Raw genomic sequence first — 13,643 nt, forward strand, 5'->3', positions numbered from 1 at the left:
TACAGAAAGAGTGCTTTCTTTAGTATGGAAGCCCAGAGCGGACATGGTACGTATAAACCTTTTTCTGATTGTTTTCTCGAGATAACGAGTTAATTTACCGATGGTTTTCGAGGCCACTTTTTCTCCCCCAGTCCGCCCCTGTTGATATGTGTTTATATGTATTTCTGGCAAAGGTGTACCCATTTTTACCCCCGTTTCATTGAAAACTGAATAAAGTAGCCTATGAATCAAACATGGAGCGTTTGTGGAACAATTCTGCTGTGAAAAAGCACTACGCAAATCCTGCTGGTGTGACAAGCATTTCGTTTTCTCAGGATAACGAGTTATTTATCTCGTTATCTCTAGAAAACGATAACGGCACCTCTCGTGCATCATTCGGTAACCATGGAGACGACCTGGTCCCCTCAGCTGGTCACTGATGAAGTCGACTATATCAGCAGGATCACTGAGGTGTAAACGCCTGTTGAGCTGCTGTCGAGCCAGCCGTCTCTACAAGACAAATAAACTGCAGTTTCAGCCTGTTAGACCTCGACAGAAGTCAAATCTGATGCGTTGATCTATGTCGGGTTCTCCAAAATCTGACATTTTCAGCTTGAGTCCGTTCTTGGAAAGGCTTTAAGAACACTGAGAAACTGATCATGAGCATTCAAGAAAAGATAGTCATCTCGTGATCTCGAAAACCATCGGTAAATTAACTCGTTATCTCGAGATAACGAGATAATTAACTCGTTTGGCTTAAATACCTTTGCCAGAAATACATATAAACACATATAAACAGGGGCGGGCTGGGGAGAAAAAGTGGCCTCGAAAACCAACGGTAAATTAACTCTTTATCTCGAGAAAACGATCAAAAAAAAGTTTATACCTACCACGTCCGCTCTGGGCTTCCGTACTTTAGATACATCTTTGAAATAAGAATAAGTATCTAGATCACAAACTGATCCTTTTTTTGTTTTTTTTTCATCATTTAGATGTCACGTGTGGATGGGACAGTGGAAACGCCTCCTTGTCTCAAAGTAACCCACAAGACATTTGGGTCTCAGAATGCCAAGACAGATCTGCTGTTCCTCAGACTCAGCATGCCGATTGAGTTTCACGAGACCTTCAAAGTCCCGGCGGGGACAACACTTCTCACTCGAGCTCTCACAATTCCCGAGGATGAGGTCTTGGAGGTGGACCCAGACTCTGACTTTGAAATACTCAAGAAGTCGGCCACTCGTAAGGAGCTGGAGGAGGAGAAGAAAGAACCCTCGGTGCCGAAAGAAACCCCCGCCATCAAAAATGGAGAAAACGAGAAGGACGCTTCCACTGAGAAAAGCAAGAAGAAAGGGTGCGCCAGTCGTGCAGCATGATTTAAATAAGCGGTGCAAGAGATTATATTATTTTATAGTAATTAATTTTCACTTTTATTGGCAGGTTTCTTTTCAAGGCTAAGAAGGCTGCATTAATATCGCCGCCGCCTGTTGTTCCCGCCATGCCCCGCTTAATGGAAGATGTTGTTCCGGATGACAGGGATGACATGGACATCATCCTCAGTACCACTACAGTATGACGGCTGCTTATATTATAACCAGACAATGTTCATGCATGATTTGTTCGTTTGTTTTAAGTGGTGAAGACCTATTATCGAGTAGACTCCATTAGTGTAACGCTCTTTTAACTGGACTTCCCAAAAAGAGCATTAAACATCTGCAGCTCATCCAGAACGCTGCTGCTGGAGTTTTAACCCGGACTAAGAGATCTGAACACATCACAGCAGCTTTAAAATCTTTACACTGGCTTCCAGTCAGTCACAGAATAGATTTTAAAAGCCTGCTGATGGTTTACAACCCAGCAGAGCTCTTAGATCCAAGGACTCAGGTCAGCTGGTCCAGTCCAGAGTCCAGACTAAACATGGAGAAGCAGCATTTAGCTGTTATGCTGCAAACAAGTGGAACAAACTGCCAGTGGAGATTAAACTTTCACCAAATGGAGACATTTTTAAATCCAGGTTAAAAACATTTCTGTTCTCATGTGTCTATGCATGAAATCTGCACGATATCTTTGAACTTATCTGGACCGTTGCTTGTTTTTAAATTCATTTAAATTTTTTTATTTGTTTCTCTTTATATTATTTTATGTATTTTTAATACTTCTTCCTCTCCCTGCTGCAGTGCTTTTATTTTATGTAAAGCACTTTGAATTGTTTTGTACATGAAATGTGCTACAAATATATTTAATTTGATTTGATTTGATCCTACATAGGATGTGAAATATATTGCTTTCACTGCAGGATTTGTCTGATTAATTATCTTTTACTCAAACCTACTGGGTACTAATGTGTATTTCCCCTGCTTCCTTCTCCAGTACTATTACTCAGTACGAATATTCGCAGGACAGGAGCCGGGGGGAGTGTGGGTGGGCTGGATCACGCCAGACTATCACCAGTACGACCCTCATTTCGACATCAGCAAAGTGAGAAACGTAACCGTCACCGTTGGTGATGATAAAGGCAACATTCACGACAGGTATGTTGTTGTAGACGGGACAGCAAAACAAAAGATAACGTGCTCCACAGACATGATTCTTGACTTTGGTGTCTGCTTCAGTATAAAACGCAGTAACTGCTACATGGTGTGGGGAGGAGAGTTTGGGAGCTCCCAGCAGACTCGTGTCAGTCAGGAGGACTTTGTTATCGGCTGCCTGGTGGACCTGGACACAGGACTCATGACTTTCACTGCTAACGGAAAAGAGATAAATACATTTTACCAGGTTAGACGAGCTTTGCTCTGATCTTCATGCTGTTCCTCGTAAAGTCGTCGTTATTTACAGCAACATGTGACCTTCTTTCAGGTGGAGACCAACACAAAACTGTTCCCTGCCGTCTTCGTTCTGCCTACTAATCAGAATATGATTCAGTTTGAACTGGGCAAGCTCAAGGTTAGCCACCAGGAATTACACCATTCAGTCTTTTAGAAAACCTCCAAATCCACACTTCAGTTGCTCACAATTTGTCTTCCTTTTCCTGTCAGAACATCATGCCGATCTCAGCCGCCATGTTCCGGAGTGAGCGTAAAAACACTGTCCCCCAATGCCCTCCGAGACTGGACATCCAGATGTTAACCCCAGTTATCTGGAGTCGAATGCCCAACCACTTCTTGGCCCCAGAGACAGGGCGCGTCAATGAGAGGCTGGGCTGGATGGTGCAGTGTCAGGATCCCCTCACTATGATGGCTCTTCACATCCCGGAGGAGAACAGGTTAGACATTTATCACTCTGCATTGTCAGAAGATTTTCACTTTTTTGCTGTTTTTTTTTCCGTTAAATTGAGCCAATTATTTAATTTCATTACAAAACTGAGATCCTTCTGTTTGGTAGCAAAGAGAAGAGGGTCAGCGTTGGTAAATATCTTGAGACTCGGGGCCTTACAATCACTGACCAAGTTGGTAACCTCGGAGTGTTGATAGACTCAGATCTGACTTTCAGCAGCCACATCAAAGCTGTCACCAAGGCAGCTTTTTACCATCTCAGAAACATCAACAGAATTAAAGGTTTCCTCTCCCAGAAAGACCAGGAGAAACTCATCCATGCATTCATCTCCAGTAGACTCGATTACTGTAACGCTCTTTTAACTGGACTTCCCAAAAAGAGCATTAAACATCTGCAGCTCATCCAGAACGATGCTGCTGGAGTTTTAACCCGGACTAAGAGATCTGAACACATCACAGCAGTTTTAAAATCTTTACTCTGGCTTCCAGTCAGTCACAGAATACATTTTAAAAGCCTGCTGATGGTTTACAATCTGTGATCTGTTCAGAGAATATAAACCCAGCAGAGCTCTTAGATCCAAGGACTCAGGTCAGCTGGTCCAGTCCAGAGTCCAGACTAAACATGGAGAAGCAGCATTTAGCTGTTATGCTGCAAACAAGTGGAACAAACTGCCAGTGGAGATTAAACTTTCACCAAATGGAGACATTTTTAAATCCAGGTTAAAAACATTTCTTTTCTCATGTATCTATACATGAAATCTGCACGATTTTTTAATTTAGCTGGACTGTTGCTTGTTTTTAAATTAATTTAAATTCATTTAAATTTGATTTGTTTCTCTTTATATTCTTTTATGTATTTTTAATGCTTCTTCCACTCCCTGCTGCAATGCTTTTATTTTATGTGAAGCACTTTGAATTGTTCTGTGCATGAAATGTGCTTTACAAATAAATTTGATTTGATTTTGATTTATCACTGCATTGTCAGAAGATTTTCAATTTTTTGCTGTTTTTTTTCCGTTAAATTGAGCCAATTATTTCATGTAGGTGTATCGACATCCTGGAACTGTCTGAACGAATGGACCTGCTGAAGTTCCACTATCACACTCTGAAGCTGTACGGCTCAGTGTGCGCTCTGGGTAACAACCGCGTCTCACACGCACTGTGCAGCTATGTCGACGAATCTCAGCTTTTTTATGCCATCGAGAACACGTACCTCCCTGGACCGATGAGGAGCGGTTTCTACGACCTGCTCATCAGCATGCACCTGGAGTCTGCCAAACGGAATCGCCTGGGAACCAACAAGGAGTTCATCGTACCGATGACGGACGAAACGCGCACCATCACTCTGTACTCGGACAAGTCTCACGCTTTGCCAGGGGTCGGCCTCACAACATGTCTCCGTCCAAAGCTCCACTTCTCCGACGTCGGGTTCGTGGGAACAGATCAAAATATTTACACACTGAGCCCAGTCATTCCCTTACAGGTGAGATGGAGCAACCGAAGCACTTAAAGCAGCGATACTCACTATTTTTTTCACAAGAGCCCCCTTTGGCAGAGCAAAATCAAGGGAAGAGACACTTTTACGACCACATACTAAAGTCCCCTTTTGCAAATATGCATTTCTAAAACATCCCACAAAAAAAGAAACAACACAGCCAATACATTTTCAATTAAGACCACATTTACCTTAATACTGGGATGAGCGGAAGCTGGCATGCATGTCCTTGACTTTCTTCATGTTGTATTTGTAGTTTGTTGTTGTAATCATAGTGAGACATTCAGGATGAGCATGGTTTTTGTGCTGGTTTTTGCCCTTTTCTAATTAAAAACCGATCCATTGTGCCTGCATCTCGTGCTGGCTAAAGGAGCTAGCGTGCTCTGCGGTTAAGTGTGAGGTGGTTTAAGCGGGCTGCGTTGCCAGGTTTAACAGTCCCCCCTTTAGGAAATACCATTAAGCCTTAATTAATACTTAATAAAAATACTTAATACTGTGCAGTATTCGCTGTGTGTTATTTGAAAAAATGTATTGTTATTGTTACCATATTGTTGTACGCTACTATGCGAGTGTGAGCCACAAATTAAAGCTTGAGGCGCCGCGCAATGAGTATCTGTGACTTAAAGGCTACTCTAGAGCTCCCAAATAAACATTTATTTGCTTGTAATTCCAGGTTCTAAAGATCACGGCCCTGAACATGCTGATTGAAGCAGTTCAAGACGGAGGCCAAGCCATGAGGGATCCTGTGGGAGGCAGTGTTGAGTTTCACTTTGTTCCGATCCTAAAGCTCATCAGCACCCTGCTCATAATGGGTGTGTTCGATGATGAAGATGTGACTCAGATCCTGAAAATGATTGACCCCACTGTCTTCAGTGTCACAAAAGCAGAGGAGCCCGCCGAGGACAACTCCAAGGTCAGCGAAGAGAAGGAGACACCAAAGGTTGCAGCTGTAAAAGAAGAAGGGGAAGAAGGGCAAGAAGAAGAAGAAGAAGAATTTGAGGATTATGGTTTTGGCGAGGAGGAGGAGGAAGAGGAGGAGGAAGAATTAGAGGAGACAGAACCAGTTATGCCACAGGAGGAAGCTGAGGAGGAAACGGATCAAGTAAATGGCGAGAAAGGAGCCGAGGAAACCGAGAAAGAGTCTAAACCTGCAGAATCTGGTGGGGAAGCTAAAGAACTTCTAGAACAAGGACTTTTCCAGATGAAACTGCCCGAGTCTGTAAAGCTGCAGGTACTCTTTGGGTTCTTCAAAACAATTTTTTGTGTCTATCTGCCAGATGTTATTGGTGATATGATGCGCTTCTGTTGTTTAGATGTGTACTCTGCTGCAGTACTTCTGTGACTGTGAGCTACGTCACAGAGTGGAGGCCATCATTGCCTTTTCAGACCAGTTTGTCAGCCGGATACAGTCCAACCAGAGGCAGCGCTATAACGACCTCATGCAGGCTTTCACCATGAGCGCCGCTGAGACCGCCCGCAAGACTCGAGAATTTCGCTCTCCTCCACAGGAGCAGGTACACTCGCACAAGTGCATGTGAAAGTAGAAGCAGAATACGTCCTAAGATTATCCAGCTAACAGAACATCACCATGAAGTATGCAGAAGCACTGTTTGAAAGGAAAGAATCTGCCTCCAAGATGTTTTGTCTCAAGGCATCATTAAGGCGTCGTTGTCTTCTTTATCCTCTAAGAACGAGTCATCTTATGGAACAAATAAAAGTCTCTTCTCGCTGCTGTGTAGGTCAACATGCTCATGAATTTTAAGAACTGCCTCGACGATGAAGATTCCCCCATCCCGGATGAGGTCCGCGAGGCCTTTCTGACTTTTCACAATTTTCTGCTGACGCACTGCGGTCGGTTTTCAGCCACTATATATATCAAGTCATTTACTATGTTAAGTCTACAAAATCAAGTTTCAGTAATCACCTATTTATTCCAATTTAAAACTTTAAATTTAGGCGTTCACATTGAGGAGGAAGAAGAGGAGGAGGAGGTGGATAATTCCCTCCGTGGGCGATTGCTTCGTTTGATGGAAAAGGTGAAAAAATTCCGTGAGAAGAAGGTGGAAGTGGAGTCTGAGCCACAGGAAGACACAAAACCAAGTGAGCTGTTCGTTTGCATGTCCAGTGTTGTATTATTATTGAACTAGTGCCACTAGCATAAAAAGTAGGGCTGGGCGAGTTAACTCGTTATTATCGCGTTAACTTCTTAATTATTTAACGCCGATAAATATTTTATCGTGCATTAATGCAGGTTTTATTTATTTATTTATTTAAAAAAAAAGTAAAAAAAAATACAGAGGGAGCGGGGGAACAACACGCAGCACAGGGCCGTCCGATGCGGAACTCAAACCGGGGCCAGCTGCAGCGAGGACTATAGCCTCTTGTACATGGGGCGCCTGTTTAACCCACTACACCACAAACCACCCCTGTTTTATTATTTATTTTATTATTGTACAACAAGTTGCTCACAGGCTTTTATTTTGTAAAAGTCTGTTGCTGTCTGCTGCGGAACCGGAAAAGATAGTAATCGGCGGATCCACCAAACATGGAGAAGGGTACGGAACTTTTACTCGGCCATTTTCATTTTAAAGTTCTTCCAGACGGCGGAGTCGACAGAACCAAAGTCATCTGTAAACACTGCCAAGTTGAATTGTCTTCTCAGCGTAGTAGTTCCAGTCTAAAATATCACTTAAAGGCAAAACACACAACTGATAGCAGCAAGTCATTCAAGGAAACAGACAGTGGAGCGAGGCTTCTACATAAAAACTACAGAAAGATGCTGATGTTAAAAGTGTGTTTGCACAACAAATGTTATGGCACTTTCATTCATATGGCAGCACATTTAAAATAAAACTAAATGCTAAAAGCTATACACTACTTTTGAATTCATTTTTGGATTTTGCGTACAAATGCGATTAATCGTGATTAATCAGGGAAATCATGTGATTAATTAGGTTAAAGATTTTAATCGTTGAACAGCCCTAATTAAGCCATAGTAAAAAGAATGCTGTGGTGTCCAGTGAAAAGCACCATGAGCATCTTATCTCCCAGTAACTTTAGTGCAGGCAGAGTGTTGCTATCAGGGATGAAATCGAAATAGAATCACTTCAATTTTTCAAGTTTAATAAATTCTTGCTTAACATTCTGTCTCTTTGTACCAGGCACACTGCAAGAGCTGATTTCCCATACAATGATCCACTGGGCCCAGGAGTCATTCATCCAGAACCCCGAGCTGGTCCGTATGATGTTCAGCCTCCTCCACAGGCAGTACGATGGGCTGGGGGAGCTCATGCGTGCCCTTCCCAAGGCTTACACCATCAACGCAGTGTCGATTCAGGACACCATGGACCTGCTGGAATGCTTGGGTCAGATCCGCTCGCTGCTCATTGTGCAGATGGGTCCAGAAGAGGAGAGGCTTATAATCCAAAGCATTGGGTGGATATATTTTGGATTCTTCTTAATATCTAGCCTGAAGTGAATTCTTTCATAACTCTCAGTATTTGTCTTCATTAGGAACATCATGAGTAACAAAGTTTTCTATCAGCACCCCAACCTGATGCGAGCTCTGGGCATGCACGAAACTGTCATGGAGGTCATGGTCAATGTGCTGGGTGGCGGGGACTCGAAGGTATATTTGAGTTTTTAATCCATTCAGCAGCATTTTAAGCCTGTTTTTCTTGTTTTTGTTTTGTCTTTTCCATCTAGAAACAGGCAAATGTCGACAATTTGTTGTTTCTTTTGCTTTTATATCGCGCTTTCTTTCAACAGGAGATCAGATTCCCTCGGGTGGTGACAAACTGTTGCCGTTTTCTCTGTTATTTCTGCCGCATCAGTCGTCAAAATCAGCGCTCCATGTTCGACCACCTCAGCTATCTTCTGCAGAACAGTGGCATCGGCCTCGGTGATGGTCCTTTCTGAGTTTCAGCCTGGTGCTCGATGATTTATCCTTGATATAAAAACTATAGCAGAGCTGAACGTTGCGTGCTTTTTCTTTAGGAATGCGAGGCTCAACCCCCTTGGATGTGGCCGCAGCCTCCTGCATTGACAATAACGAGTTGGCGCTGGCTCTCCAGGAGCAGGATTTAGAAATGGTAAAATAAATTGACTGTGTACCAAACAAATATTGCACACATTTGCTTATTGCTTGGCTACACTGACTTTTTTTTCCAGGTGGTGAAGTATTTGGCTGGATGTGGACTTCAGAGCTGTCCCATGCTGCTGGCTAAAGGTTACCCTGACATCGGCTGGAACCCCTGTGGTGGAGAGAAATACCTCGACTTTCTTCGTTTTGCTGTATTTGTCAACGGTTAGATTTATTTTTTTTTATTCAACGCTCACATTATTTCTTTATGTCTCTCTTTTTTGATCGTCATAGTAAATAAGTTCCTTTCATCTTTCTTTAGGGGAAAGCGTTGAAGAAAATGCCAACGTGGTGGTGCGTCTCCTCATTCGAAGGCCCGAGTGCTTCGGTCCAGCCCTGAGGGGGGAAGGTGGTAACGGTCTGCTGGCTGCAATAGAGGAAGCCATTAAAATATCAGAGGACCCTGCAAGGGATGGTCCTAGTGTGAAAAAAGATCGACGTTTTCCCATGTAAGAGCTCTTCGGTTTGGTTAAAAGGTCTTCTTGTGCTCGTGGAATGTTTTTGGACCTTTTAAAGTTTCCATATTTTACAATTAGGGCTGGGCAACGATTAAAAATTTGAATCTAATTGATCACATGATTTCCCTGATTAATCACGATTAATCGCATTTGTACGCAGAATCCAAAAATGAATTCAAAAGTAGTGTATAGCTTTTAACATTTAGTTTCATTTTAAATGTGCTGCCATATGAATGAAAGTGCCATAACATTTGTTGTGCAAACACACTTTTAACATCAGCATCTTTCTGTAGTTTTTATGTAGAAGCCTCGCTCCACTGTCTGTTTCCTTGAATGACTTGCTGCTATCAGTTGTGTGTTTTGCCTTTAAGTGATATTTTAGACTGGAACTACTACGCTGAGAAGACAATTCAACTTGGCTGTAAATGCAGGAGTTTTTTTTTTTTATAAATTTATTTTGAAATACGTGCTTTTATGTTGAAAGTAAAACAGGAAGTAGTGCCGGTTAGCTCCGTGAGCTTCACACAGAGACCGAGGAGCACCTGTAGCGGTGATGCTACCTGCTAGTTTATTTTTTATTTTATTACTCAATGCTTCGTGGTGTTCGCTGTAACTGTGTGAATGTGATGCATTCAACAGACTTTTACAATAATAAAACCTGCGTTAAGGCGCGATAAAATATTTATCGGCGTTAAATAATTAACAAGTTAACACGATAATAACGAGTTAACTCGCCCAGCCCTATTTACAATGTTTCACTCGTATTAAAATGTGGGGATTTCTTTTTGTTCTTGTCTTCTGAGTTCTTTGGTAATCTTTAGATTAAATTGACCTTTTACATAAGCATTCCAACCCTTGGTTATGACAGTTCATCTGACATCATTAACCAGGCAAAAGTCATGACCCTATAAACACATAGATTGGGAGAACCTGCCAAAGGAAGGCTGTGCCAAGTGAAGACTTGAGTCTGCCATTAAAGGTGCTTTAAAAAGCTCCAAGGGTCTAAAAAAAACCTGTGTAAATAGAATTTGAGTCCAGTTTAAGGTATAACTGAAACATTGCAAAATGGAGAAAACTTTGGGTCTGAAACTATTCAGCAGCACAGAAGTCTAAACTCCTCCAGCTTTGCTGATTCAGCACAACCTTTCTTTTCTTGCAGGTTTGGAGGAGAGGAGCAGCACGAGGAGAACCGGGTGCACCTAGGAAACGCCATCATGTCCTTCTACTCTGCTCTTATTGACTTGCTGGGACGCTGTGCCCCTGAGATGCATGTAAGTCCTTTACAGCGATCGCTTTCACACTAGACTTGTATAATAGTCGTACAAAAAGTATTAACTTTTTGTCTCAACAGCTGATCCAAGCTGGTAAGGGTGAGGCTCTGAGGATCAGGGCCATTCTGAGGTCTCTGGTTCCCATTGAAGATCTGGTCGGAGTCATCAGTCTTCCTGTTCAGATCCCTTCTTTTGGGAAAGGTAAATACTTTGGAAATATCAGTGAAGTAAAGCGGTGTTTATGCGTTCAACAGAGAAGGAATCCTGACTGACTTTTATCCCACTTTTATGGATCTTTCCAAAACATTTTCTCTATCTTGTGCTTAGACAACAGCATCATAGAGCCAAAGATGTCTGCCAGTTTTGTGCCAGACCACAAGGCTCCCATGGTGCTCTTCCTGGACAGAGTTTACGGCATTGACAACCAGGATTTCCTGTTGCACGTGCTTGAGGTCGGCTTTTTGCCTGACATGAGGGCTGCTGCCTCTCTGGACACTGTGAGTGCACGAGCCCGGTGGTCGTGAGTCGTGCAAAGTTTACAGCACGTTTAAACTGAATTCATTTTTTTCCAACAGGCTGCCTTCTGCACCACAGAGATGGCTCTCGCTTTGAACCGCTACCTCTGCTCTGCTGTGTTGCCTCTCATCACAAAGTGTGCCCCACTTTTTGCCGGCAGCGACCACCGAGCTATAATGATTGACTCCATGTTGCACACCATCTACAGACTGTCTCGAGGTCGAGCCTTTACGAAGGCCCAAAGGGACATTATTGAGGAGTGCCTCATGGCTTTGTGCAAGTGAGAATAACATCAGAAAGGTGTTTTCCGTCATCTGTAATCTCGGCGTATGAACCTTGAACTGAAGTCGAGTTTGTTTATGTTTCCCTCAGGCATCTGCGCCCATCCATGCTTCAGCACCTGCTGAGACGCTTGGTTTTTGATGTACCCATCCTGAACGAATATGCCAAAATGCCGCTGAAGGTATGAGGACCTTTCCATTTTATTTCAGCTCTTTCTCTAGTTTTTCACCCTTCAGATCATGCTTTATCGTCTCCCATCCTGCAGCTTTTAACCAATCACTATGAGCGTTGTTGGAAATATTATTGCCTCCCAAACGGTTGGGGCAGCTTTGGACTTGCCTCAGAGGAGGAGCTGCACCTGACCCGAAAGCTTTTCTGGGGGATCTTTGAATCACTGGCACATAAGGTGAACTCCTAGCAACATGACGTCGTTTAAGCTCAGCACATTATGTGCGTACACGCTTTAATGTTTTGTTTCTGTCATTCCAGAAATTTGATGCTGACATTTTCAAAATTTCGATGCCGTGCATCTGCGCCATCGCCGGCGCCATTCCTCCAGACTATGTGGATGCCAGCTACTCCTCCAAAACGGAGAAAAAGGCATCAGTGGACGCAGAGGGAAACTTTGACCCCAAACCAGTAGAGACCACAAAGTGAGATGGTGTTTGTCATAATTTCCTTATTTTTATGTGTAATTACCAAAGCTGAATGAAGTCTGATTCTTCTTCCAATCACAGCACAATAATCCCAGAGAGACTGGATCCTTTTATCAACAAATATGCTGAATATACGCACGACAAATGGGCCTTTGAAAAGGTAGAACTTCTCATAATTCATCAGAATATCTAATACTAATCTTCAGCCAACTCAGGAGCAACTTTTATGCAGCTTGGTGGAGAATTATGGGACAGAAATGAGAGAATATACACTACGCACTGCAAGCAAAAGGAAGTCAATATGTTTTGAAGCTGTAATATATACTGTGAATGTATTTCTGTTTCAGATTCAGAATAACTGGTCATACGGCGAGGTGTTGGATGAGAACTCAAAAACACATCCCATGCTCAGGCCATACAAAACCTTCTCAGAGAAGGTACGTTTTACAGGCATCTCCTGCTCTGAAACACTCTTATCGCTCGTCTCTGTTCCTGATCACACTGACTTTTCCTCCAGGACAAAGAGATCTACCGTTGGCCCATCAAAGAGTCGGTAAAAGCCATGTTGGCATGGGAATGGACCCTGGACAAAGCCAGAGAGGAAGAGGAGTCAGAGAAGAAGAAGGCAGCTGCAAGGAAAATCTCCCAGACTGCTCAGGTACAGAGCAGCTGGATGGTTATCCTGCTGCTTAAAGATGTGATCCCAGCAGCACTTTTACAGTAAATATGTTGATCTTTCCCCTCCAGGCAACCTATGACCCAAGTCACGGTTACAGCCCACAGCCCATTGATGTCTCACACATGGCTCTTTCAAGAGATCTGCAGGTATTGCATTAGATGTTTGAACCGTCTGTGCTGTGATCTTCATCTCATGAACACTCACAGCTCACATCTCTTAAAACAGTCCATGGCAGAGCAGCTGGCAGAAAACTACCATAACACCTGGGGACGCAAGAAAAAGTTAGAGCTGCAAGCCAAAGGTCGATGTTCTTTTTATGTTTTCAATTTTACAGGAAAAAAAATGCAGAATTAAAGGTTTTTGCTTTTGCCAATAGTTTCGGTTGTGTGTTTGCTTATTTAGGAGGCGGAACGCATCCTCTGCTGGTGCCCTATGACACCCTGACAGCAAAAGAGAAGGCACGGGACAGAGAGAAGGCCTACGAGCTGCTCAAGTTCCTGCAGCTCAATGGATATGCTGTCACAAGGTACCCAACATTTGGCCTGGAATTGGATTTTTTACAACAGATATTTTCAAATTGAATGTGCAATCATAGGCCCTGCAACTATTTACAATCCATTCAAATGGCTCAAACTTTATTAGAACACATCAGACTGACAGGTTGCATGCAGTTAAATAGAAATAAAACTATTTTAGTAAATATTTGCTTCTATTGAACTTGGCAGCATGAAAACAGCATGAAATTACGTTGTGTTTGTCTTCAGGGGCCTGAAAGATATGGAGTCTGAAATATCATCCATTGAGAAGAGATTTGCTTATGGCTTCCTGCAGAAGCTGCTGAAATGGATGGAAATTGCCCAGGAGTTCATTGCACATCTTGGTACTGTGGCCAAAGAT

At 42.9% G+C, this 13,643-nt stretch overlaps 1 protein-coding gene across 8 annotated transcripts in view; it reads left to right on the forward strand.

Annotated features, from left to right (window-relative positions):
- Positions 1–13,643, forward strand: part of LOC142402175 (ryanodine receptor 1-like) — a 77,256-nt gene that overhangs the window by 23,302 nt on the left and 40,311 nt on the right. For all 8 annotated transcript variants that reach the window (XM_075487709.1, XM_075487712.1, XM_075487711.1 and 5 more), the window contains exons 30-60: positions 972–1,330; positions 1,417–1,546; positions 2,347–2,507; positions 2,589–2,751; positions 2,833–2,919; positions 3,012–3,238; positions 4,293–4,731; positions 5,417–5,974; positions 6,057–6,257; positions 6,483–6,594; positions 6,700–6,843; positions 7,905–8,178; positions 8,257–8,371; positions 8,512–8,644; positions 8,740–8,834; positions 8,914–9,049; positions 9,147–9,333; positions 10,502–10,613; positions 10,694–10,814; positions 10,941–11,110; positions 11,189–11,409; positions 11,502–11,592; positions 11,677–11,817; positions 11,901–12,064; positions 12,149–12,227; positions 12,415–12,504; positions 12,585–12,725; positions 12,815–12,892; positions 12,972–13,047; positions 13,149–13,272; positions 13,511–13,626. In XM_075487709.1, coding sequence (XP_075343824.1) covers positions 972–1,330; positions 1,417–1,546; positions 2,347–2,507; positions 2,589–2,751; positions 2,833–2,919; positions 3,012–3,238; positions 4,293–4,731; positions 5,417–5,974; positions 6,057–6,257; positions 6,483–6,594; positions 6,700–6,843; positions 7,905–8,178; positions 8,257–8,371; positions 8,512–8,644; positions 8,740–8,834; positions 8,914–9,049; positions 9,147–9,333; positions 10,502–10,613; positions 10,694–10,814; positions 10,941–11,110; positions 11,189–11,409; positions 11,502–11,592; positions 11,677–11,817; positions 11,901–12,064; positions 12,149–12,227; positions 12,415–12,504; positions 12,585–12,725; positions 12,815–12,892; positions 12,972–13,047; positions 13,149–13,272; positions 13,511–13,626 — 5,245 coding nt within the window. The remainder of the gene's footprint in view (positions 1–971; positions 1,331–1,416; positions 1,547–2,346; positions 2,508–2,588; positions 2,752–2,832; positions 2,920–3,011; positions 3,239–4,292; positions 4,732–5,416; positions 5,975–6,056; positions 6,258–6,482; positions 6,595–6,699; positions 6,844–7,904; positions 8,179–8,256; positions 8,372–8,511; positions 8,645–8,739; positions 8,835–8,913; positions 9,050–9,146; positions 9,334–10,501; positions 10,614–10,693; positions 10,815–10,940; positions 11,111–11,188; positions 11,410–11,501; positions 11,593–11,676; positions 11,818–11,900; positions 12,065–12,148; positions 12,228–12,414; positions 12,505–12,584; positions 12,726–12,814; positions 12,893–12,971; positions 13,048–13,148; positions 13,273–13,510; positions 13,627–13,643) is intronic.

The sequence above is a fragment of the Odontesthes bonariensis genome, chromosome 16 (genome assembly GCF_027942865.1).
Source record: "Odontesthes bonariensis isolate fOdoBon6 chromosome 16, fOdoBon6.hap1, whole genome shotgun sequence".
NCBI lineage: Eukaryota > Metazoa > Chordata > Actinopteri > Atheriniformes > Atherinopsidae > Odontesthes > Odontesthes bonariensis.